The sequence below is a fragment of the Perca flavescens genome, chromosome 1, assembly GCF_004354835.1.
Source record: "Perca flavescens isolate YP-PL-M2 chromosome 1, PFLA_1.0, whole genome shotgun sequence".
Classification (NCBI taxonomy): Eukaryota; Metazoa; Chordata; class Actinopteri; order Perciformes; family Percidae; genus Perca; species Perca flavescens.
Genome location: NC_041331.1, coordinates 24,606,614 through 24,634,305, shown reverse-complemented (window position 1 = coordinate 24,634,305; position 27,692 = coordinate 24,606,614). Strand labels below are relative to the sequence as shown.

Sequence of the window (27,692 nt, the reverse complement as noted above, 5' to 3'; positions counted from 1 at the left end):
CTTGCTCATAAATAGATCCTACACCACTTAAAAACTATAATAATACCCACAAGCCCCAGAAGCTCACAGATAAGAAAGCCCAAAGATAAATGGCAGCAAACAACACCCATTTAAATCCTGACTGTTTTTAGGCTGCTGCTCCCATGAGTCCATGTAGCATGGGTGCTCCAGTGTTACCCTACCCAGCCTGGGTTGTGCTTCACTGTGCTCAGCAGGCTGCCCAGCTGGGGCCCAGATGTGGCAGCCATGTCATGTGGAGCTGGGAGATAGAAGATAAGAGGCTGATGGTAGGCCCGCTTCTTGGTCTCGGGTCTGTTTCGCAGCGGTTCAACTAGATGTTGCGGGCGGCGCAATCTGAACTTTGACAGCCCATGTCATGCTTAATGCCTTACTTCCCAAATACAGCTCAGTAGGGCTGATTTATATCTACCAGGTGCTACAGTGTGCAAGCAGCTCTGGGATGAGAGGAGGCATGTGGCCATTTCATTAAGGCAGATGAACAAGGGCTGCAGTGTGTGTGTGTGTGTGTGTGGAGATGAGGCGCACAAGCCTGGTCTTTCTCAAATATAGCTCCACAGCAATGTAGCTGTCACAACACTCAGACCAGGCCAGGAGAGGAAAAGGATTTCTTAAAATATCACAAGTTTTTGCTTCTCCCTACCTTTTTAATTGGTCTGTTTCCTATGTGTGTTTCCCCCTACTCATAGAGATAGGATTTTTGAATGCATTTCCAGCACATGGGCATCTGCTTCCACAGATCAAAGTGCTGGGACACCACCGTGCCAAGTTTTAGTGCAAGCACTGAGCTGCCAACAGCTTTAATGGTCATGTATTTGTTGATTTTCTTTCAGCTGATGCTTTGACTGTTTCCAGTTTCTCTCCTTCTGTGGGCCATGCTTGCCACCCAAGCCTGATCTCTCTATGTGCCACACACACACACACACACACACACACACACACACACACACACACACACACACACACACACACACACACACACACACACACACACACACACACACACACACACACCTTCTAGCTATACAACTCAGGGCTAGACGTCTAATCTGAACTGCTTCATTGTTTGCAATTGCATTTTAGAAAGGGGTTATTCTGTTTCCGATTTGTAGTTTGATGGCAGCAGCTTTCCCTCATGTTAGACAGGTCTCCCTAGAGGTCTGTGGCTCAGAACAGAACTCAGATTTAGTGCATATGAACATTTATGATTACTTCCGCATGCGGAACTGTTGTCTTTTAGTCACATTTTACCTTTTTATTTCCTGACAAACTGTAGCGCTTTTCCTCACACAAGGGTCTCTTAACACCGTGGTCGGCTCTGTCAGTGCTCAACGTAGCTACAGAAATGCTGTTTGATGTTCCTCGCACACTTCAGAGTCAAGTGCTGAGGTGTCTTTCAGCATTGCCCTCCAGGCCACCTTGTTATACACTTAACAAGTTGTTTTCTTTTTTTTGTTTTTCTTCCCTTTTCCTCTGTTGACAGTTCCTCATCACTGCTCTACTCAGAAGGAATGCACATCACCTTCCAAGGTTTGCCTTGGAGTCTGTCCTTGTAAACTGTAGGGCAAGCTCTGCTCTCCTTTTAAGATGATGATTGCATCAAGATCTGATTTATGAGTGCTCTGTTTATAAACTGCCAGTGTAAAGATTCGGCATCCCATTGGCATGTAAACTAGCGCTCAGTGGGCTTGTCTTCTTGAAGACACATTATTGTTCCTTTTTATGTCTCAGTGAAGATGTTCCACAAGTATGCAGTAGAATCTAAAATAAAATTTTGGCGAGTCTATTCTTTCTTCGTTGGTAATGAGAGTAATCTGAATGTGATTTATGTAATTCCACCTGTCCGATTCCCCCTTGCTTATTCCCACTAAATAATCATGGTTAGCCACACAGCTCCCTGTAGAAGTGGCACATGCTGTGACTAAGTATGAGCACTAACTGGAGATGTATGCCACTGTGGCACAAGAATAGCCATGTATAATAAGTCAGTGATGTTCATTTAGGAAGGGATCCTTTTAATATTCATAGCAGGCTTGTTTTTGTAATCTTAAAGTATAAAACGGTCTTTGTTTTTAGAGTTTTCTTTGCTTTGATTTTACTGTCTTTTGACATCCAGTGTCCCAACATTTGTTGTTCGCTTCGTCTTTTAAAACACAGGGCACATTATTCTTTGAGCTTTATTAACTCTCATAATTCAGCGGGCGGAGGGGGCATAGAAAACACTTCTCCCCTGAGGTTTATTGTTTAAAACGGGTGCAGTTATTTCCCAGGATAAGGGCTTCAGCTAAGCAGAGAGGAATTTGGGCCAGGCCTCATAAAAAAAAGTATTTGTGTACCAGAAAGATTTTCGCTTTTCCTCTCTAAATCTTTGTCATTAATGACTTTAGCAAATGTGAAGTGGGGAGTGAATGGTTCGGCTGTGCAGGGTCTTCAAAGGAACCCTCTAATTATTTATCCAGGATATCCTACTCTAGAATTAGAGGCCAGGTCACGATTGGCTTTCATGCCTTTTTTCTGCAAAGAAATAATTTCCACAGAATGGTTTCACTGGGACACCCTCTAATCCCTCTGTGTGTGTGTGTGGGGGGGACACACACAAGCATGGATACAGGACTGCACCACTCCTCAGTGTGAGGTGCATAAAAGAGATAGTAAGTTTCCATTTTCCACACATAACACAGCATGACTTTCCACATCTCTGCTCTCACCCACATTACTCAGGTTTCCTGGTCATTTGGCCTTCACATGGTTTGCTTCTAAAAGGGATCTTATCACCCTCCTCAGGTTTAGACACTTAACTGAACACTGGGCCTAACACTCGGCTTCTGGCACTGCCTCACTGCTGCGCTGCTGAGCCTCTGTGTGACTTACCTCATCTCATCATACTACTGCATGCACCTCTAAAGCCCCAGACACACTAACCCGATGGCTGACCGTCGGCAGAAAAGGCAGTCGGACTGATCAGTCTGCTCCCCGAGTTCCAAAAAGTGCCTTGAAACACACGCGTTCGCGAGACGTAATACAAAAAATGAAAACCCGGAAATGACAACGCGTCACATGGGTCTGGATTCTCCAGCTGATAGTAATGGCGGCATGTTCGAAATACGATCTTGTATTTCACGAAAATAGTTCACTGAAATGTGTTTCTGAAAACATTTTAAGCGAGAAATAGGCCATAGAGTTGCTGAATCTGTCTTCATTTCAGATCAACAAAGGTCAGTTTAAAAGATTTCATCCCGCTCGTTATTTTCGGGTTAGCACCGACTGCCCGCCCTCCGACCCAGCAAGTCAGGTCGGCCAAAATGAAGACCGTCAGCTCCTCCGACGGACGACGGCACAGAACACACCGAACAGACTTGAGTCACTGACCTCGCCAGACTGTCCGACGGCCGATTATCGGGTTGGTGTGTCAGGGCCATAAGGGTGCTTACCTACTTAACCACATTATAGATTTGTTGTTTTCTGTTTGCTGTATAGTCCAGCTCAGTGTACAGTCTTTTTCTAAGAAAATACACCATTAATTCATATGTTGTTTTCTAAAACTCCCTTAAGCATTTTGCTAAAGGAGTGTGTCTCTTTAAGAATGCTCTGCAGTGGATATTTGTCTAATTCCAGGTGCTTGTGAACCCTGTGTTTTACCAGGTGCAAGACTGGGTCATTACTAAGGTATTTGTTTTCCAGATTACACAGAAAGGCTCAGGATTATAGACATGTTATCCGTGTCCCATATCTGTCTGTTAGGGCATGATCCCTGCATGGAGCCTGGATCCTGCTCCACTGTATTCTCCTGTTTGCTGTCATGCCTGCTGGAGATCCCTTAGACCACATCCCAGAGCTACCATGTTGTTCTGTGGGGCCAGATCCCCCTTCTCCTGTCTCTTGCTATGGGGCTTGCTATGCTGATCAGTGTCAGCTATCCTTAATGGAAGTAGAAGTAGTGGTAATGACATCTGTGTGTGTGTGTGTGTGTGTGTGTGTGTGTGGGGGTCAAATTTAGCCACATCCCATTGGTTGCTGGATGCTGATGGTCTCTCCAAAACATTTACATTTTCAATTGTGATAATAAACCATTTTATCATTGGGCTCCCAATCAATAATGTGGCTTCTTAAGGTTTAATATTTCAATGGTATTGATCATTTTAACAACTGTGTTTGTGGTGTGCTTGCCTTAACTGCAGCACTGCGGGAAGGTGTTTACGTGTATGTGTGTGTGTGTGTGTGTATGTGTGTGTATATGTGTGTGTGTGTGTGTGTATGGCTTGGCCATGTGATCTTGGCTTTTAGGCAATCATTTTCTACTACAACATAAATGAGTTTCCCACCTACGAAAAGTAGGTGGGAAATTTCCCATTTAGCCCAGCCTTACAGTCTTCTGTACATAGTGTTCTGTCCTTTACCTTAATAACAACATTCCCAAATAAGTTGTGGTCATCGGTTCTCTTAACCCCCCCTCTACCATCCTCATCCTGTTACTAGAGAACAAATGTAAAGGAGTGAGTGCAAACAGAAGCTCCGAAAGCACTGTAGTTAGCAGATTTCACTTCCATCCTCTCTTGAGAGAACGTCTGCTTCCCGCAGATATAAATAGGGCTAGATTTGATAATTAGTAGAAATGAAGGTCCTGGGGCTCAAAGACTTTGATCAGCACATTCCCCCCTTGTCCCTGACCTTTCATTGGACATGTGTCTCTAGCTCTCTAACTTTCTCTCCAGCTCTATATCTCAATCTCACTTTCTCTATCTCTCTATCTTCCCTCTCTATTTCCTGCTAATCTACAAACGGAAACACAGTTATACATACTAAGGTATACATACTGTATATCTACATATGTCTTTATGGGATTTTGAAATATTTTACATTTAAAAGTCTTTCCAAGGATCTTAATCAGTGTGTTGACTTCTGATTGATTAGTGCCAGACGGACCAGTGTACAAAGTATCAAGTGTTCTCTCAGCCTTTCTGCATTCCACACTATGGGAAAGTCAGCACTGCATGCTAAAGGATTGAGGATCCATGTCAGACTGTTGCAAATCATTCAATATCCATTTCTGTTGGTCTAAAAATGAGCAGAAATGGGGGATGTGTATCTAAATAATCTGATAAGAATTTGAAAGATACGACTTGAAGTGATCTCTCCCTCTCTATCTGTCTTGCAATTTCACAGACACTCCACTGTGTACGAGTGCATACCGTGTGTGCTTGAGTGAAATGATATGAGCCTTCTCACATTTGTACTCCTCGTATACCACAGAATCCCCCCCCCATGCTGGTTGCTAATTGGTGGGAGACTGGGAGCTTCCTGCTGTGTGTTCGCTGCTTCCCTTTGCTTTGCCACCCCACCAGGTCTTCCACCAACACTCTGCAGAACCCAGTAATTAACCCACAGCTAATTAACTACTTCTAATTACACCAGCACACTGTTTCCATCACACCCTCCAAAACTGAGGAAACACTCTAGTGCCATGTGTAAATCCATTCTAGAGGGTTTTAGAAGTTAGCTGAGCTCCAATCAGATCATTTATTCAGACTGTCCTGTGTAGTACTGAGTACCATACAGTTCTGCACTGTGATTTCACTGCTGCTCTGTCTTAAATCACTTTTCTTCCGTTCTGCAATATGGAATGGATTAACAGAATTTGATGGTGTTGCGTAAAGTGTAAAATCATTTTCAAGGTTCTATTTCAAGTCTATTAACAAAGGAGGCAGTTGATACTACAAACAAATCAATTTTGCCTTTTCTGGCCCGTATTACTAGTTCAAAATGGTTACTAGAATTGAGTGCAGTAAAACTAAAATAATCAGCACATTGCCTCCTGGGTATTTGAGTTGCTCATATTGTAATAAGCAAGGACTATTTTAGCTGTAAGTGATATATTTGTTCCAACACTATAGTGTAATGCATAAAGTATACATACAAGACAACACAAAATCTGTGAGCTGCAGTTTTGTCTCTATAGCACCTAATGCTTCTAGGTTTTCACTGGCTGTAACATGACAGAGGCTGCATGCCTCAGTTTTGCTATTGCTGAGAAAACGGTCCATGGCTGAGACATGCCATGGACCATCCTCCACGACTCGCACAGACTCAATGTAAACACACAGTACTGTTCTTCCTCGCCTCAGACTCAACACAGCCACGGCTATTTCTGTTCCACAGACTGATAGCTCCTACTGAAGATCATTGATTTTACGGGAAGCCCTGTTTACAGGCTGAGTGCCATCGACCTGAGGTGACTTTTTGCCTCCTGCAGTTGGAGCAATACTGGAACAGCCTTATGTCTGCATTAGCAGAATAGCAGACAGAATATTTACAGCACATAATAAACAACAATGCTGCACATGGTTAATTGTCTGATTTACAGTGTTGGGGATCAAAGAGAACAAGAACTCCATGTACCTAATATAATTACAATGGTGTATTGTCTATGGCAGTGGCTGACTAACTTTTTTGGCTCACAACTCCAGGACAAAGTGACCCTGTGATAGCACTGAAAGATGATATGCATTTTTCCCTTTCAGAAGACTTGAATCATCGTCTCTGTATTGTTTATTATTTCATAAAAGAGTATATTTATAATTTAATGCATTTTTATTCTGTACAGTAAATGATCTGCCAGTTTAGTACCAAACTTGCACACTCAGATGTAGCATAGTTATTCCTAAATTGAGTATCAGGTTATTGTCTTAGATATAGGCTACAGTTAGTTTTGGCAGAAAAGAGGGTAGATAAGATAGAGAGCAGAATAGATAAAGGCTGAAAGAGAGAACAGTGTTAGAAATGTAAATTCCCTCAAGAGCATAGTATTAAAACCAGAATTTACTAAGCCATGTCGGGCCTTAAAATGGACTTATGCTTTAAAGTGCAATGCATGCATGCCTTTATTGGTGATTAATTGGAACAAACCTAGGAGATAAACCTGGGCCTTACTTGCCTGAGGACTACAATGGTTCCCCCATCAACGAGCATGTCCCTAGTGCAACATCAAAGGCCTTCCCCTGCTTTATCAATAAGAACCCTTCCTTCCCACATCTTCCTGTAACTTGCTTAGCGTTCACGCCATTGATTTTCCAATAAGCGCCCCTTACCCTGCGGTGGCTGGCCAGGCTCTGTGAGACTAGGCACAGAGAGGCAACATCACTGAGGGACAATTGAAAATCAGATCTGGTGTGTTAGGGGTCCTCTAGGCGTATTAAGAAACAGTGTTTTTTAAAAGAGTTGTTCCCTCACTGTTGATGTGTACTGTATTGCAATAAAGGGGAAAGGGTCAGGGCTGCATCATGCCCACTGCCCAGGAGTATTCACAGTGAGGGCTGAGTAACAGCTAATTCCCTCAGGAAACCCTGGAGAGCAGGGTCCTTTGGAGGCAAGGCCTTCAGGCAGGTGATCAGGCATGCTTATAATCAGATGGTTCCTTAGCCTTTAATTCCTCCCTCAGTTGGCCGGTAAATCCCACCTAATGAAAGGACCCATAACTTATAACTTATCTAATTTTCTATCCCTACCAAATGACATCCAGACCCACTCTCTGACAATGTTCATTAGAACTGATGCCTTTTCACAAGGTTCAACCTTATCTGCTTTGTTAGGGTGGTGGGAGGAGGTGGCGTATGACTTTTTATTGTTTTGTCAGAGGAGAGAGAGCAGGGACACCCTGGCATAAATCCTTTGAAGGCAGGTGGCAGCAGGAGTTTGAGTTCTACAGTCAGGATCTGTGCGTCGGCCTGCTTTCCCTCAGATCAGCTCAGGAATCCAGCCTTTTCTTCCCTCTGATTATGTTGTATTGTCAGCTAAGGCTTGTTTTGGCTGCATACAGCCTGCATATGTCAACTCAATGGGCCCACATTCAAAATTACGATACAACACAAGGGCAGAGGCCATGACAAGATCACTTGTTTTGTGCAATCAGCACTAGTGCCAGTATGCAAAAGAAAATTACAACTTTTGTACGTATTACAGTATATAACATTGCATAATACCACTCAGCAGTAGTCACCTTTAGTGGGCTGCTCCATCATTTTGATTTGTGGTTATTAACACAGTCGGCACACAGAGACACCGGCCGCCTCCACTTCCCCTCTTCTTCGACCGCGTCTCTTTGTCTGTCTCCCCGACTTGTTTAGTGCCTCCCAGAGATTAAAGCTTTTCCTGCTTTAAACAGGTGTCACTGAGCCAGGCAGACCTCCGAGAGACAAACAGCGTTATATCAGTTGGCCCATCTGCGACTTGCCGACTCCAGACAATCCCATTGCTCATCAGTAACCACTGCAGGTTATTGAATTACACCATCTTGATTTTAAAGGGCAATCCTGTTTTCTGTAAGCAGTGGACACACCAAGCTGGCTCAGAGCTCCAGCTCTGATCAAGAGTCATTGTCTTATCCTGTCTACTGCTAATTGCTTCAGGTATCTTACAACAGTAATATGAATGGATGAATACATACACTCACTAGTACACTGTAGCCCCTCTGTTCAGACCCAAGACCATGCAAAGATGAGAGTAGAGAACTTTCGAGGTCATTGTGAACTAACAATCTTAACTAGTAGTTGTGCATGTGGGCCTAGGGTTTGTCAGGCCTGGTCGAGACAGGCAGTGGAATCTGGAGGAGGGGCTGATGGAATAGATTACAGGAACAAAGTGTGAAACATGGAGACTTTTCCTTCGAGGCAGTCGTTTTAGACCAGTCACCTTTTCTGCTTTTTTCCATTTCATTTTGTGCAGTTTATCCAAATGCTTTTAGTTTGAAGAATCACTGTCTGTTTGACATGTGGCATATTTTTTTGCTTGCATTACTCTCGCTGCCCTCAGTCCATTTGTGTGAAATGGCTGTTGAGCTCATAGACTCTTATTAATGGAGCAGATAATAAATACAGACCAGTAGGGCTAGTATCCCCTCACTCAATATGGCAGCCATCTCTAAATCATGTCTGGTTGTATAAAGCAATCTTGTTAATAAGCCAGCCAGTCTAATATCTTTCATTTTATATGCAAAGCAAGGCAGGGGTCATCAGGGTTAGCTTCTGTGGTGTGTAAACAAAACAATCAGCTGGATCATACTGACAGGAAACGTCTGTCCCCGGGTATTTATGACAATAACATCTATATCGTCTTTGCAGTCATATTGTAAATATAACCAAAGTTATTGATTTATCATTATAGTGCTTCTTTTTGTATTGTTACTTTGCCCACAATATGCTCCTCTGGCCTGCTGTTGCCGATTCTGAAGTTTAAACACAAAAGCACATCTTTAAAAAGGAAGTCCATAATTTTTGTAGCTTGAGTGCACATAGACTAGAGAGGTTTTAGGTATGTTGTGTGGGAGTCGAACTTCATCAGACATTCATGAAGAGGCAGACAGACATTATCAATCCCTCCTCTCTCTCAGTGGTTAATATGTTAGGGTGTGGGTGTAGACTCCATTCTGATCACAGCTGAAATTTGCATCCCTAAGTAAATAAGTAAATAAATCAAGTGCAAGCAGTGAATGTGCTAATCAACGGGGACATTGCTTGGTGCCGGGAAACTTTGCTCATGTAATATTCAGTGCTGGTGGGTTAAAGGGCAGCCCAGAGTTATTGGTTTCAGCCCGATTGCCCCCTTTAATCAATGCTGGCTGCATCCCTTTAATAAAATTATTAGCTCAGCAGTATCTTGCGCTATCATTTTATCTCTTCTGTGCTCTAAATTTCAGCGTGTGTTGGGCCTCTCAGATGCTCGGGGCATGGCCAGCTCCCGAAAGCTCAGCTGCCATTTATTATTTTAGAGGCGGAGGATGGCTGGAGTGTTTGAAACCAGGCTGAGCGTAGAGGTTATTGGATGCAAGATCTAAACACAGCTGCAGTGAAGTCCCAACCCAGCTTATGTATTTTGGGCTCTTAAAAAAAACTGCCTTTTATTGCTCTTGTTAAAGTTCATACACATCTATATCAATAGTACATGTATTATATTCTACTTATATGTACACGACTTGAAGATGCAGCGATAATGGTGATACTGTTAAGAATTTCTTTTTTTAGATGCAGTTTTCCCTTTTCTTCCAGTTATGTAAATGTACAATGTGCTGATGGGTGGCTTCTCAGTGTCTAATTATCTCACAAGGAATCTATTTGATCCATTAAGTTAGCCTGTTTCTCCTTTTTTCTGACTGCAAGTTAATTAAAAACGGATGTAGGATTTGCAGAATATAAGATTAGGGGTGTTGTTTGGAAGGTGAAGATAAAAGATGGTACCTTCCTGATATGGCAGGAAGATGAATCATGGATGGCTTATTAGTGCTTGTCTCAGGTATTGTGTTTAAGTACCTAATCTAGTGTAATGAGCATGGTGTCATTTTTTCCAATTATATCTCAGACTTTTGTCTCTAACCCAATGCTCTATACATTTGATTTTCTTCTATTAAGGTTCCTAAGGTCTCTTTTATATTTTCTGATCTTTTCTTAATAGACGTAATTATGTTTTGGAAAATATAGACATTTAAGTTTCCATAATTTGCATAGTAAATGACGAGTTGTGTGTGCTTATGTATATGTGTCTACGTTAACATCCTAAATACAACAATAACCTCTTATCTCACCCAATTTGTGTCTCTGCAGGCCTGGATGCGATGAACGCCTCATGTAGGCATCAGCATGGACAGCTGTGAGTCTCCTGTGGTTTCTGGGACAGACGATGGGCTCGGCTCCTCCCAGCAGCAGCAACCACCACAGCCCTGGAACGATCACTCTAGCTCACAGGTCCCTTGCACTAACCAGGCCCCTTCCCTGGACCCCCTGTCTCTCTCTGCTCCCTACCCTTCTCAACCCCAAAACCCCAGTGCACCTCATGACGGGGTGAGAGAACTACAGTCCCAGCAGCAGCAGCCAAATCAGACATCACCCCAGGCCCACCGTGACAGCTCTGCCACAGGCCAGCTGCATCCCAGAAGAGAGGGTCTTGAGGAAGAAGAAGAAGAGGGAGTAAGCTGTGGAGAAGAGGAAGAATCTGAGGACTTAGATGAAATGGAGATTGACAGCTGTTTCCCAAGTCTTCAACCCTTTCCTGGGGTGCCGATGGCTACAGGGGGAGGAGGCATGCCCAGTCATTTGCGACATCAGCCCTCACGACAGCAGGGAGCACCTGAGAGTGGGAGTGAGGAAGGAGAGGAGGAAGAGGAAGAGGAGAGTAGTGATGTGGAGAACCTGGCTGGAGAGATAGTCTACCAGCCAGATGGCTCAGCCTACATCGTAGAGAGCCTCAGTCAGTTGATCCAAAGTGGTGGGGGCATGGTACCCAATCTGCTACCCACAAACTCTCTCACCAGTGGAGGAAAACCGGGGGAACCTGCTGGGACTTCATCCTCAGTCTACCCTCACATCATCAACACGTTCCACATAGCCTCGTCCTTCGGGAAGTGGTTTGGCAATTTAGACCAAGGTTTCCCCAATACCTCAACCATGGCAGGCCTCAGCCCTGTCCTGCACAGTTTCCGTGTCTTCGATGTGCGGCACAAAAGCAACAAGGATTACCTGAACAGCGATGGGTCTGCCAAGAAGTCCTGTGTATCCAAAGATGTTCCCAACAACGTGGATTTCTCCAAATTTGATGGGCTAGCCCTATATGGCAAGGGTAAGCCCATTTTCATGTGTTTTCTCTGCAAGCTGTCCTTTGGCTATGCGCGTTCCTTTGCCACTCATGCTGTCCATGATCACCGCATGACACTGTGTGAGGACGAGCGGCAGCTGCTAGCAGACAAACAGGCATCTGCCATCATCCAGGGCATTGGGAAGGACAAAGAGCCCCTCATCAGTTTCCTGGAACCAAAAAATAAGAGCACTCCTCTGCCACCTACCCTGCTCCCCATTAACTCTGGCCAGAGCTTCTATGGTACATTTAGTGGTGTCCATTTGGAGCCTGGAAGCAGCAGCAGGGACAGTGAGAGCCTTCTCAACAAAGACTCTGACTCTAGCCTCCACCAACAGCAGCAGCAACAAACCCCGCTAAGCTCAGTCCTTTCTCTTGGAGGGCTGAGCATTCCCAAAGCATCCTCTCTTACCTCATCCCCAGGCTCTGCCAAAGACTCCAGTGCCCTGCCCAATCAGGGAGGGAGAACAGAGGAGCCTGCTGGGAAAGAGTTGGCATGCAAAGGTGAGGATGGGGACAATGAGGGACATGAAAACCTATCGAGCCAGATGGGGGGCTCGGAAGAAGAAGAGGAACTGTTATTAGGGGAGGACGAAGACGAGGTGGAGGCAGAAAGCACTGCAGAGGCCTGTGGTGGTAACAGTAGCAGTGGCGGGGGTGAAGCGGGGGAACCAGCTGTCTCAAACCAAAGCATTTCCAAATCTCCTTTATTAATGCCTAGTAGCGCTCTCCAGCCTTCTGCCTGCACCCCTGCAGTCAGTTCCACACTCAACAGCAAAGACCCTGCTTCCACTTCCTCCTCTGTCAGGAAAGTGGGTTTAGCTGCAGACGGTGGGGGGAGGACCTCAGAGCTCCCTCTGAGCTTTAACTGCCAGGGACCCACTGTTCCCACGGCAATGGCGGCAGCTGCCGTCAGAAGGAGCGATGATGACACTGCTGGCACTTCCTCCTCTCCTCTGTCCTCCAATGCTGCTGCTGATGAAAGTGCCAATCGAGATAGTGCCACAGCTCCAGAACCAAATGATTGCTCGGCAGATGGAGAGGAGGAAAATGGAGCGCTTCTGCACCATCACCACATGCACCACCATCATCATCACCTCCACCCTTCATCTCAAGGCCACTCGAACCTCTTCCCAGGGGGCTCCTGTGACATAACAGGGATGGGTGAGTGTTCACAGAACCATGGGCCTGGTGGCAGTGGAGGAAGTGGGGTAGAATGCCCTAAATGTGACACCGTTTTGGGTTCTTCACGTTCTTTGGGTGGTCACATGACCATGATGCATTCACGCAACTCATGCAAGACACTCAAGTGTCCAAAATGCAACTGGCATTACAAGTACCAGCAGACGTTGGAGGCCCACATGAAAGAGAAGCACCCAGACTCTGGAGGCTCCTGTTCGTACTGCACCAGTGGTCAGAGCCACCCTCGTCTGGCTCGTGGAGAAAGCTATACCTGTGGATACAAGCCCTTCCGGTGTGAGGTACGTAGCAAAGAAATGTGGTAATGCTTGATTTTTTTGGGGGTTGCAATTGAAGTGTTTTTATGTTGTTGAGCCATTTAGGCTAATGTAATGTGAACTGATATTTAAATGTCCTATTATTTTATCTAGGTGTGTAACTACTCAACCACCACAAAGGGCAACCTAAGTATCCACATGCAGTCGGACAAGCACCTGAACAACATGCAGACACTACAGAATGGAGGCACCATTGGCACTGGGCAGGAGCAGGTGTTTGGACATACCCCAGGAGGAGTGGTGGCTGTCCCCTCAGTGACCCAGGCCAGTAGCCATCACCCTCCTCACCACCATCCTACACAGTCCTCCACCCATATGGCTGTATCGTGTGGGGCCCCCTCCCCGACCAAGCCGAAGAGCAAACCTACTTGGCGGTGTGAGGTATGTGACTACGAGACCAATGTGGCACGGAACCTGCGTATCCACATGACCAGCGAGAAGCACATGCACAACATGATGCTGCTCCAGCAGAATGTGACTCAGATGCAGCATGGACGACTTAGCTTGGGAGCCATGCCTTCACCTTCTGAGGCTGAGCTCTACCAATATTACCTGACCCAGAACATGAGCCTTCCACCAGGCCTCAAGATCGACCCAGCTGGGGCTGAGGCCCAGTTCCTGATGGGGAGCTTTCACCTGGATCCCAACATGGCCGCCCTGGCCCCTGCACTTGGTGAGCCCCAATTGTTGCTTCTCTTTTGCTCTAAGAAACACCCCTAGTTGCCACAAAATCACAATCAAGTACAGTTCAGAGATATTTCTTTTATGTAGAATCAGTTTCAGTATAACTTGATGTTGATTTCTAATTTATCAATTTACAGGACCACAGAACATTTATGCCATTCACTTTTTATTCTGGTAACAAAATCATGAGCAAGAATATCTACATATTGCCCCTCTCCACTGCTATGTATGCTAGGTATATCCCCACTTTTTACTTTTGGCTGCTGCCTTTCTTTTATATGCCCTAAGGAATGCCTGTCCTGGTGAACTTGACATCATTCTCTCATTTTACAAGCAGAGTGTCACGGAAATATAAAGAGGGAAAGTTGAAAGAAAGATAATCCATTTGAGACAAGTTTACACGGGGCGGGGGGCTCACCCCAGACCCTTTCCATATGTCCTTACTGATAGTGTACATGATAATAGTCTTCATGACAGTAAGAATATGCTCAATGCCTTAATCTCACATCCATAGTAAAACCTTCTACTGCACCAGTATGCCTAAATGTAGGCTGTACATTTAGCTATAACTGTGCCAAGTAGCACACCGATTACCAGAGGTAATTTGTTTTTCCTTGACAAGACATCACTACTGTAAGTGACACTGTATTGATGTGATTTTCCCAGAATTCTGAAGTTCACTTTGTGATACCCACTTTTGCTCACAAAAGGTGAGTTAGCAGGCCAAACTTCTATTTTGTCTTCTCCTTGCCCTCCCCCTCAGGCAGCCTGCCTCAGCTTTTTTGTCATTATTCCCAAACTGCTGCAGAACTTTACCACTGGAGTTCTCCATTTTTTTTTTTACTTTGTAATTGCAGCTATAAATTTGATCTTGGTCAAAGATGGGAGGTTAGAGGGCTCAGCATGGGTAATTCAGCAGCATAGCAATGTATTTGGCAGGCCAGCTACAACCCCACAGTTTGTACAGACTTGTCTCCAACTGTCGCCAGTTCAAAGACACAAACAAGAATTGATTGCTGTAACTAATTCTTTTTTCCCTCTTCTGCCATCTGGTTCATTTTCTTGTGAGGTGAGCTGTAATAAGCATGTTACAAGGGAAGCAATGATGACACAGTCTGGGCCCATAAACTACAGTGGTGTCATTCTCAGTTAAACTTTGAGGAACTCTTAAGCCATCATACACAAACACTCTGATATTAACTCTACAGTATGATACGATATGATACGATAATCTGTTGAGGGAATCTTCCATCACAAGGAGATCTCAGACCAAGCAGCTAAAGTGAGAGGGTGCGCTTTTATTGTGGTGCACTGTGGATTTTTGACTTTTGCGACCTCATGATTTCAGCCTCCTGGTAATCCTCGTTCCCAAGACTCAACTTCTGTAGTGAAAGTAAGATATGAGATGGAGTGCAAGAGAGTATAAGAGAAGGGAGGTGCCTTTTAGCTATTAGTGTTTGAATTTGTTGTCTAACATACACTGTGAAACCGCACAAAAGACAAGTCGCACAGCTATTCACTTTATAAAAATAGTTTTGGAAAGTGAATAAGCAAAATATGTAATGTGTTAAGATTTTTTAAGTTTCACATAGCACTATATACCTTCACAATGTTATGGTTTCTATATATATATAAACTATGTAAAACAGGTGCAAAGCTACAAATCAGAATCTTGGCCCAGTGGTCTACAACCAGGAACATGATCCAGGTCTGTAGTAAATCATTGAATCTGTTGGTAATGGAGCATGAGTTCCAGATAGAAATTAAAGATTCAAGGTGCAGGAAAAGACAGGACTGGGATAGCGATTTGGGCATGTGTGTGCATCTCTGTATTTGTAAGAGAGAATGTAAGAAGCCATGACTGGGGAGCTGGGTCTGTGAGTGATTTCAGAGGGCTTCTCAAAGGTCTCCCTCTCCTGGCTATAAAAACTCAGGTAATGGATAAAAGTCCAAGAGCAGGCTGCAGCAATAAATAAAAAGGAGCTGCTGGAATTAATTTAGTGTAAAGCCAGGCAGGGTCAGGCCTGCATGCTCAGTCTGGGCAGTGAACGATTAAAGATCAGCAAGCAAAGGCAAAAACTCTGGCTGCTCTTACCTCATATTTTTAGCGTTCCTTTTTAAAGTCAGCTTTCCCAGACTGTACAGACATTAGTTTTGTAGTTGGTATGGTGTCATATGTACTTGCTGTGTTTTTTCCCTCTCTTTATCGTTTGTACCAAGCAGAATTAATCTTTTAGATGTCCATATTGATTTAGAGGCAATCTGGAGTGAAAAAAGCAGAAAAATCCAAGCAGAGAAGTGGATTTCTTTTTATTTTATTATTCAGTGAACAAGGGTGATGGTTTTGATTTACAGTAATGTGTGCTTAGGAACTCCTTAGTTCTTCAGTAATGATAAAATAACTTGCTTTTTCTGTGGAGCTCATGGCCTCTGGAGTTGATTTACAGTCAGGCCATGAAAAGTGCACCAGCCCAAACAGGGCAATGTGTACGTTCATTCTCTGGCAGTGTGAGGTTTTGGTCTTTATAAAAAAAACTCCAGGCTTTGTTTTTTCTCAACTCAAAACAAGGATAGCTATCGGTCCATAAATACATACATGCACATTGTCCTCCATGCAACATCATACCAACAGAGTGTACTTTTCCAAAGTTAAACAGCTTTACTTTACCTGAGATGCTATTCATTCGGAGAGTGCGCAAAGTATGACTTCCTTTAGAAAAAACTGCGTACTAACTCAAAAATAATTAAATAATGATGTATACGTCATGAAGTAAATTAGTGAGGGTTAAAGTGTTCTTTAAAAACTGAACTCTCATAAAGAGTGTAAGCTTTGATATGTCTAACAACATGATAAGTTTATGTTTGCAGCCATCTAAAAACTTTTCTCTGCTCCTTTCCTCTTTCTTTTTGTCTGTCTTTGTGTTCCCCGCGTGTTCTAGTAGGTGGGGAGATACCTATGGACGTGCGACTGGGCGGTGGGCAGTTGGTGTCTGAAGAACTGATGACCCTGGGAGAAAGTCTATCACAATCCAGCGACCCCTCCCTTAAGCTCTTTCAGTGCGCTGTATGCAACCGCTTCACCACTGACAACCTGGATGTGCTTGGCATGCATATGGGAGCTGAACGCAGCCTACCGGAGGAGGAGTGGCGTGCTGTGGTGGGTGACTCTCACCAGTGCAAGTTGTGCCACTACACCACTCAGCTCAAGGCCAACTTCCAGCTGCACTGCAAGACAGACAAGCATGTGCAGAAGTACCAGCTTGTGGCCCACATCAAAGAAGGGGGCAAAGGCAATGAATGGCGCCTGAAATGTGTGGCCATAGGCAACCCAGTGCACCTGAAGTGCAATGCCTGTGACTACTACACTAACAGCCTGGAGAAGCTGAGGATGCACACTGTCAATACCCGCCATGAGGCTAGCCTCAAACTCTACAAGGTCAGTGGTCCTCAAACTCCTTTATTATACCCACCACTCAACCTTGTCATGACAGTGTATCACAATTTTCATATCATTACTGATATATACATAAATCAGGGGAAAGAGCATGTGCATATGTAGAATGTCTATATTATTGCACTATTTGAGGTGTTCTAATATTACAGAGAGAAGTAGTATGTCTGTGTCATATTTGGGAGTATTTATTATAATATATAATTATTAAACTTTGATGAGTTTTTCACAAATGGCAAAATGTGTCCTTAATCCTCTTCCTGCTAATGTGATACTCCTCAGCAAGACAGTAAACTAGCCGTTCTCTGAAGGCATGAATAATAGCCTTGTTGTGTAACTCTTGCCTTCCAAGTAGTCATATAGAAGCAGGGCCTCAGTGCTACCATGAAAAGAACATGGCAGGTGAGGCTGGTTTGGAGGCTTAGAGGGGAATCACTAGGAGACGAATGAAGAAGTGTGAGGAGACAGAGGTTTGGTGCTAATACTCCTCGGAGCGGGAAAGGCTGAATCGTTCTCGACAGCCGTATTGATTTTTGCTGGACTTGGAGCTTCACCTTCTCCTCTAATCATTCCATAATAGCCAATGGATGAACACTCTCCGAACAAATGGCCATAAATCTAACAGGCCTGATTCCACTTAGGTACCTATCGTGTGTGTCTGCGGCTTTGGCCACTCTGCGCTTAACCCAAACTGGCATAGCTGCGCACATACATACATACATACAAAACACATACAAACAGTGACAACGTACACTCCCAGTTAGCCTACATACACACCAACCGAATCTAACATATACCACTGTAATGTGCTCCCAGTAGATGTTGCCTTTTATATAGAATCAGTCCACTCCATTGTCAAGTGTTTGACTATTAAAAATTAAACAGGAAGAAGTATTTAAACAGCTCTATTGCTTGACACTTTTGTTTTGGTATCTTAATATATTACAGTATGACTTCTTTGGAAAGGAGGCACTAAAAGGCATGTGAAAAATGTGCTGCTTAAAGCATGGTGTTTTTAATCACATTTAAAACTAAGGTGAAGTGGTTCATTTAAACCCCCTCAAAAAGGCTGTCTGTTTGAAAATCATCCAGGATTTTGAGTGGATCCTCAGAACCACTGGCATGACAGACCTATTTCCTGTCCACAAAGCCTTTCTACTGAAATCCTAGCAAAAGAGAAGATGTTTTGTGGGAAAGGTATGATGTAGGGCTCCTAGTACAGCTATTAAAGGGGCCAGGGGACACAGGAGGTGTTGAGTGGAGAATATGCAGTTTTCACCAGGACAAGCGAGAGGACCACAGGAACATTTTCAGTTGCACAGGGTATTCATAGATGCATACGGATTCAAATATGCAACATACTTTACAAATGTGTGGAGTCAGTTGTGAGACAGCAGAAACGTATAGCCCATTATTCTTGTGTGTTTTTTCTAGCCCATGGTCGTCTTCTCCTGGCTTTAGCTGCTGCACTTATTGGCCCACATTCCTAGGACAGTCTCATATTAGACCAAAATAGACATATGCTCTGGCATGCTCTCTCTTTCTTTCTCACACCTTTTGGAGGGAGAGACTTGTTTTGTCTCGCAGAATAGGGTACAATTTATATTACATTATCTTTGTGCTTTCTGCTTTGCTGTGAGCCCGAAAGGCAAAAGAGAAACATAATTTTTTTTCTCCTGTCTCCTTTTCCGCACAAGTTTTTAAGAGAGAAGAGACATGTGTCATACTGCAGCTCAGGCTGTGGGGGATTAAATATGTACAACACATCCAGGCATGATCATTTTTTATGACTTAAGCCTCTTAAGATGGCTCCATATTTCTTAAAACCAATTGATCTTCCGAGTAAGAGTGTGTGCATTTGTCCAAAAATTACCTGCTGCCCGAGAAAACCGCGGTCCTCATAAGCTCTCCCCATCGCAGACACTACTCAAAAACAGAGATGTTCTGGAGTTGACAAGAATTATTACAATATTTAAGACTCACAAATGTGATTAGTGGACAACAAGAACATGGTTGTGAGGTCTCTTTGGCAGCACAGGCTCCCCACTTGACAATGTCACAGTCTTCGTACTGCATTTGATTTACTGTCCTGGTAGAGATACTGACAGGCAGAAACCCAAAGTGGCCCACAAGCCTGTAAACCCAACATGGTATATTATGCAAAGACGAAAAAAGGAAAATCACCAATCATTTATTCTTCGCCAATGAAATCCGATGCAAATAGCACCATTTTTAAGCTTTTTTGGGAGAAAATAAATCATCAAGTCAGCATAAACAGGCTGTATGATGTGGGAGATGCTTGGGACACTTCACCCAAATCAAACTGGTTTGCATTAAACAGGCCCTTTGTGTGCACAGCTCCATATAAATTGGAGCCTGTAATTACTGGAATTAAAAAGGAAGGTTTAAACTGAGGGCTAAGCTGGATGGGATAATTTGAGAGTCTGTGGTATGCGGCCCATATTAGGGCTTTCTAAAAATATCACCCCCACTACCCCAACTATTGGAATGTTCCAAAAGACCACAGAAAGATCCTGCAAGTCATCCTGACCACACGGATCACCACGCAGCGGGGGGTGATGCCGTCTTCCCCTGTGTACTGTGTTTTCAGTTGAGACATACCCATTCTGAGCACTGTGTGTTCTGCCAACACACCCCTGTGCTCTGAAGCTAACTTTCACCTTCTCTTTTTCCCATGGACCGTAGGGATTATAGTGGCTCTGATGATAGCGTGATGGTTACCCATCTGCTCCTAGTAAGGTCACTCCTAAACACAAACAGATGGATTCTGTTGCGGTACCCAGATAACCTAAATGTTAGTTTGTGTACTACCTAGCTCTCCCCTGAGACTCTCTTGATCTTGAACAAACCCAGCTTCCATTCTCGTTTTACAGTTAGCCATGTACATAATATGTGAATATGATAGCCCTTATCCCACCAGCAGTAGGCCTCAGGGCTTGACTATGTGTGAGTGTGGAGGTGAGATCAGTGGAGCTAATCCAGCTCCCAGGCCCTGGCTGCTCTGGCCAGACAGAAAGGGTGGGGCCTAACCAGGCCCAGCCACAGGCCTCAGCTTCCAGTCAAGGGTTGGGGGAAAGGGGAGGAGCATGGGGAGTTAGCTGGCTACCTTCCTTGTCTCGGGGGCCGGTGCAATCGGCGGTAATTGAGATTGATTGGATGTTATTTTTCCTCTTGCAAATGTAGTCCATTAGCTTGGCACACGCATAATCAGTTTAGAGCGCAGTTAGCCGAATGTAATCATGTTCCTCGGTGTCTGCTAGCACAAAATCCACTCCAGATGCCGCTTGGCCATGGAAAGAAAGGGAGAAAGTGCCGTCACTATCAAATGGGGGATCTTTAACCAAGAAAGTCCTAACACCCCTCCCTCTGTCCTGGTCCCGCTTTATTGAGCACACACATAACTATACAAACTTCTCACCTATATCTCTCTCCACCTTACACACACAATCACATCCACTGTCTGCTCCGTACCTATGAGAACAAGGCTTTTGATCATATGTTCTGCATCTTTAACTGCACTAACATAGTGTTAAGTGAAGCCCAGCAGCTTGCCCATTAACAAACACAATACTGTATCTTGGATGGAGTCACTGCTCTTATTTTACCCTTCAGTGCAATCCAAAAGAAACAGTGAACACTGAGGAAAGAAAATCTCTACACTTTGCAGAGAGCAAATAATCACAATGAAACATAATAGAGCAAAGGAGGTAGTAATGTAAATGAAGGGATTAGTGGTTACATGAAAAGGCATTAAGGTGGTTCACTGATGATCCTTCTCAGCAGAAGCACTGGCTTCTCAGACTCAGGAATGCAAAATGTGTTGACCTCTCCCCATTAATGATCATAACTACCAGGATTGACTCCAATCCTCATGGACTGTTTAATAATGCTGCTGATTTAGACTTAGGACACGTGCCCACTATATGACAGGATGTCTGATTTTGGTGTCCCAGATGAGATTTTTACTAATCTTCAGGATTATTATGGTATCTTGTTGTTTCTACTTGACAGGGTCGGCACCTGAATATCTAATTTATCTACCAAGCTCCTAAATTCTTCTGGGATGTCCCAATCATGCTTCATATTTTTTATTTTGTTACTCTGGCCAACGTCAAGACAAAAATGACAGCAGGTACATGTCCTCTGGCAAAATGACGTCTAGTGGGCGCCTGGCCTTACACGCTCACCCACCAGACATTTCTAAGAAGAGGAGGGGTAAGAGAAGGATGGAGAGACAGACAGGAGAGAGGGATGGGGTTGGAAGGATAGATACTCTGCTAATTATCATGGCTAGCCTATGATTGTTCAGTAATAGTGCTCAGTGGGAAAGGTTGCAGCAGTTCCAGGAAGAGCTGAGCTCTGATTTACTGGTACTACCGCTCTAATAAAGCGCTTGCTGCACATCCTGGGAGACAGCCCATTCTCTCCTTTCACATGCACACACACACACACACACACACGGAAAGAAAGTGCCAGCAGATGACAACATAGGGCTCATGAAATGCATCATTTTAATTGCTCAAAGAGAAGTTCTTGTATGAATAATATGATTCTGAACAAGTGATGTACACATAATAAAAGGCTTCACTCTAAAGGAAGTATTTAAATTCTGCACGGCCCCCTATAACACCTCCTCAGTCAACACAGTCATGACCCTAAACCTCGGTTACCCTCTTTGCGTCAGTAGTTGCCTGCAGGGCATTGAACTATAGTGTCCTACTTCAAACCGCTGTTACTCTGAGTGGTAAGTGGAACAAGGAAGGAATGGCATACAACAGAAATCAGTGTGTGGATTGGAGAGAGGGGCTGTCAGACAAGTAAGGGGGGCTGGTAGGGCTTAGTGTTTGGCAGCGTGCAAGAGTTTCACAACTCTTCTAGCTCCCACCCCTTGAGAAGGCCAGGGAGAGGGTCAGGCTATGACCCATGGCACAGCTGCTGTTGCTGCTGTTGCTGCTGTTTATTGTATGTGCAACCGCCCTACTGTGGGTGTTGCTGGGACTTACAAAGTGACAGTGAAAGAAAGCGAAAGAAGGGGAGCAGAAAGCTGCTTAGACAGGGTAGGCTGGTCTTTCCCCAGTGCATTACCAGACCAGATTCTCCATCCTGGGTCTGTGGTGGCGATAGAGATGAGTTCTCTGTGTCCCATCACACAGAGCCATAGGAGGATTAGAGTAGGGATAGAGATGATGTGTTTCATTATTAGATGGGAGTTGGAGATCCTTGGTCATTGTGTTAATGGTTGTTTGTTTTGCTTAGATTTGTTTTTGTTTTTGGACAAGAGCAACAGAGCACGCTCCTGCTAATGTGCAAGGAAGTTGCTGTCTCCAGTCTCATCAGCAAAAAAGGCAGATTGGTGTTTGGGGAAGGAAAGGAATATGAGCCAAGGTTAAACTATATCGGTTTTTGTGACTGGGTTTCATAACAGTTCAAGGCACAGATAAGTTCCACTAGGGCTGAAAATCATAATAACGATTATTTAACACAATTACGCATTGACTTGTGGAAAGATGTTGCAATTATTGAACTTAAAAAAGCAGTGAATAAGTTAAACAAATCAACAGTGAGAACACCTAGAACTGTGACATTTCCCTTAATACTTTTCCCATTTTAATTTTTTTTTTTATCATTCAGAACATGAGACAAAATAAGAGTTTTCTTGCTAAATAAAAATAAGTGTTTTTCTCGATTCCATTTTTGTGATTATTAGGAGCCAGCCCTAAGTTCCACTTTGTGCACAGTAGGGGGTTTTGTCACTATGGGCAGTGATGTATAGTGTAGATATACATATTTTTGTACCTCCCACCATACACCCCCTTTTTACAGACAAGAAACAGTTTCTTAAACATAACTGTCAAACATCCTTCAGTCCATTCTGCTTCTTTCTATCTTTTCCTACCTTATCTTCGTTGTCTCCATATAATTAATACACATAACAAATAGGGGGTGAAGGGACCCATAAAACAAACTAGTATGGATAGTGAACCAGTGGGTGGTCTAGGATCTGCTTAAGGTTAAAAATCTTTAATCAACCATGTTGGAAAACTAAACATTCTCCTCAGCTAAATCCTCTGTCTGTGTCCACCATTCCACTCCGTCTACTTACTCTTCAGCTTGTTACAAGTTCCTTGCCCCTCACTTGAGAGCCAAATACCGTTAACGTCATTGTCAACACACTGATGCAGATCTAGCTCCTATAAAAATGAAGACACATAAAGCTTTCCAGGCTTTAATTTGTCTTGACATTTTGTGATTATGAAAAATGGTAAAATACACTTCTTCCTTTCCCTCTAAAGTGATTGTAGGAGATGGGGTCATTATCAAGAGGACAATTACATCTTGGAGAAAGTTTTTACTGCACCAACTGGAGGGTCTCTGTATCTAATCGGAGTTATACCTTGGCTCTGCCTGCCAGTTATGGTCCTGTGTTTTTACCACCCCCACTGCAAAGATGCCACAGAGATAGTATCCCTTTTCCCATGTCTTTAAAAAGACAAGGATTTCATTTTATCAGCAGCCTATACAATTTTGCTATGAACTTCTTATGTATTTGTATTTGGTAGTCAAACTGCAGTAAAATGAGTTCCATGTTGGCTGACTGTCCTTACATTTACATGCACACAAATGACTCCATTACTATAAATGCCCAGATTTAAGTAATTGGTGAAGGCCTTTTTTATGTTTTGCAATTACCAAACTTCCCCAATAACCACATTTACATGTGTTGTTTGATGGTGAAGTTAATATATGGAATTATGTATGTTTGCTTACAAGCCACAATAAATATTAATATAGTAGCACTAATGCTAATTTAGGGATGTTACTGCTCTACAGAGCACCTTAACATGAGTTTTATTTCTTGTAGTGTTAGTTGTAAGCTGAAAGCTGCTGCATGTGGCTCGAAACACTGAAACTACCCAGACTTAGCTGCTGATGTATTTTGAGCGCATGCAAACACACTGTGTAGCTATCATGGCTTGAATGAAGCGTCTCACAGGTCTTTTTGCCCAATTGGTCAATACATCTGGTGACCGATAGCCACCGCAGCTGAAAGACTAACAGTGGCAGTTGGCAGGTAAACACTGCATTGATGAGGCCAGATGGGGGCTCCTGTGAATCTATGTAGCTTCTAAGCTGAAGGGATGGAGAGAGTGAGGCAGGCAGGCTTACCGGCTTTGTGCCATCAATACATCAGTGGCTAAGCCACCAGATTAATGGCCTCCGAGTGGTCAGGGCCACAAAACTACTCAGCTCTGAGGTCTGTGTTCAGTGGAGCTGTACATGAAAGCAAAGGTAGGGTGAAGAGACAGATGAGGAGAGGGGAGGAGGTCTTAGGTACCAGGATGAGCACACAGGGACCTCTATTATGTTTGGGTTTGGCCTACAGAGTAGAGTCATGGGACACATACATTTTACAGAATTATGGATATGTGCCCCTGGCTGTTGTTTCATTCCCCTTGCCTTGTAATCTTCCACTTGTAAGTGCAAAATTATGTTTGTGTAGCTAAACACAATATTATGAGCCGTATTAAGTCATTTTATATTTATGTATTTATAAGTGAGCACATTTAGTTTCTAAGCACAACCTGTTGGCTTTGTTGTTTGGCAGTTGGATTCAAAGCAATGCTTGATTTACAGTACTGCAGCTATTTAAATAGCTCCTAAATGCACAGAGCCTGTACTGCCTTTGTTTTACCTAGGTTTTCCTTTGTGTTAACAAATCTGCCCCTAAGGTCTTTCCATTTTGTGGTGCATCGATTACTGTTGGATTGCAGAACTCCAGCAATTTTTTCTCGCCTGGATTTCATTGTTGTTAGTGATGGGTCAGAGAGGTGCTGATGCCTGCATGCATGCTTACCTCAGAGCATTTTATTTTGGATGGGTTATGTAGCTCAAAATGTGACATGAAGTGCTCTGGGCAGTGAAAAGTCCACCTCACCTCTCTGTGACCACTATCAAGGCTTGAGTAAAAATTAACCAGAGGACCATTTTCTGTGTAGAGTTTTTATTTGAAACTCAGATGCCTTTTCTATAGTGCCAAAAGAGAATAGCCATCTCTTCCTGAACTTCATGGTGCTGGTTGTCCATCCATGTTTTGCCTAATTGCTGTGCGCTGGAGTCCAGGGATAGAACTGGGAGCTGTAAATCTCTGTGTTATGCAGACAATGTTTTATCCAGATGTAGAAGAAAAGATTTCATCCTTTTGTAATTAAGCGGTGCAGCCCAGGGTGTCATGCGGTATTTATTGGGGGCCCTGGAAAAGATCATTTTGCACCTTGTTTTCTCATTATGCCTTTTATTCTTCAATACAAAAGATGGATAAAATGGAAAGATGAAAATGAAAAAAACCAGCAGAGAATAGAATATCTTGTTTAAATTGTAATATGGAAATTACTAGGTTGTGATGTAAGACGTAGTGCTGGGGAGCGCGGGGTGGAGGCACAAAGGGGACAAAGGCACAGTCATGGAACCAAGGCAATTACATAATTCCCCTGATGAAGAATATCCGAAAAAACGCCTTTTTAACTCAGGAATGTTCCCAAATTTTATCTTTCCCATGGGTGCCGTCTTCTACACCTGTGTTCTACTTTAAACTAAGAGAGAGAGGGAGTGAGTTGGGGAAGGTGATAGTGAGTAAAAGAGAGAGAAACAACTTTAAGAGTTGGGGACGAGAATGCTCTTCAGTTTCTCAAGGGCTCCGATACTTTATGGCCTTCACATTCCTGCATGACAAACTGATGCCCAGAATAGACAGAGTGGTGTTGGAAAAAAAAAAAAGTTTAACTACCATGCCTTTAAGCCCCACCCCAACATATCATCTCTGTTCCTTGCTCACCTTCACCTCACCCTGCTTCGTTTATGTGGCAAACCTCAGGGTCACACTGTCTGACCCTTTTTTTTTTTTTACTAGCCAAAGCTGTTGAAAGCAAGGGACTGAAGTGCAGCCTTTTGTTCAGTGTAAGCAGTTCCACACATTTGTGTTTTATAAAGTCCTTTTCAATCTCATGTTGATTTACAGAGGCCTCTTTCCTCTGGGATCTCTTCAGAGAAGCAGACAGCAGAGGAAGTCTCCATAGTCGCTGAACTCCTCGGCTCACTCCCAGATCATATACTATCATCCCTCACTGCCAGCCCCGCAAACTCTTTTTTATAACGTCACTACATTCAATCAACACTAGCCCTAAAATTAAAGACTGCTGAATAATTCAAACTTGGATCCTTCCTTTAGATGGCCTATCTCTGTCACTAGATAGGAATTTCCTTAATTTATGCTTGTTAGGTTGGAATAGTCATGTTGAAATAATTTGAACCATAAGGGCTGTCTGTGCAGCTACTGTTTAAATGGGAACTCTGGGAGCTGTTAAAGTTTGAACATGAAATTGTGAGATCTAGAATGCAAATTATTATTCAAATGATCAATGTATTAATTTGCATGCTGAGAGGCGTGAGGGAGAGAGAGAGAGAGCAGCTTAATAAGTTCTGTAAAGCAAAGTATTTTCTTATTTGTTGATGTTTCAGAAGTGAGGGTGTATTCATTTTGCAGTTATGAGTCCCAGTGTGACCTAAATCTCTTTCTCTCTCTCTCTCTCTCTCTCTCTCTCTCACACACACACACACACACACACACACACACACACACACACACACACACACACACACATGTGTCACACACACATCATCCTTATCATCACACAAAAATTGCTTTTGTGCTCACCAATGTTCAGACGCACCTCCCTGTTTCTCAGAAGTATAATTTCATAGACAACCAATATAGCACGGTATGGCCTCCATAATACAGATAGTTCCATCTCCTAGTTTTATTTGCAATCGGCTCGTTTTTGAATTTTTGGGGGGATGAAATGTCAAAATGTCTGGAGTTATGGGATATTAAATAGACTTAAACCATAAACTTAAGCCTTAAGCAGTTGAAACTTGTTGAGTAAGGAGCCAAATAAAGGCAAACCCTTCAGAACATGAAGACATTCAACATTACTCTCAGAAAAATTGGAGATTTCAGCACCTGCTGTTTGTACTCTGATTTTCTCCCATCTTCTCTTACACATGAAATTGAGCTTATCATTCAATTGTACCTTTTTTCCTAAACTCAGTTTCTAGTCTGCATTTTCATTACCAACTGGTTGGCTGAAAAGGATGGAATAACTTGGTGAGGTCTTTAGGTGTTTAGGATTATCAGTGATTATTTTGATTGGTCGTATTAGATCATAAAGTTTGTGACTGAGTAGCCTGTGAAAAATGGAGCCAACTAAAATAAAAAGAGAAAAACATATGTGTTGTGAATTTCATTCTAATAACTTCTTATTGAAGGATTGGGTGGCTTATAGCAGAATACTAACCATGAGTGGCGCATGTAGTTAAGAGAGATCAGT

The 27,692-nt window shown here is 43.4% G+C and overlaps 1 protein-coding gene across 1 annotated transcript in view; it reads left to right on the top strand.

The window, feature by feature from the left end:
- zfhx3b (zinc finger homeobox 3b) overlaps positions 1 to 27,692 on the top strand; it is a 140,110-nt gene that overhangs the window by 37,800 nt on the left and 74,618 nt on the right. Inside the window, exons 2-4 of the mRNA XM_028600152.1 lie at positions 10,608 to 13,115; positions 13,245 to 13,824; positions 16,775 to 17,271. Coding sequence (XP_028455953.1) covers positions 10,644 to 13,115; positions 13,245 to 13,824; positions 16,775 to 17,271 — 3,549 coding nt within the window. The 5' untranslated portion in view covers positions 10,608 to 10,643. The remainder of the gene's footprint in view (positions 1 to 10,607; positions 13,116 to 13,244; positions 13,825 to 16,774; positions 17,272 to 27,692) is intronic.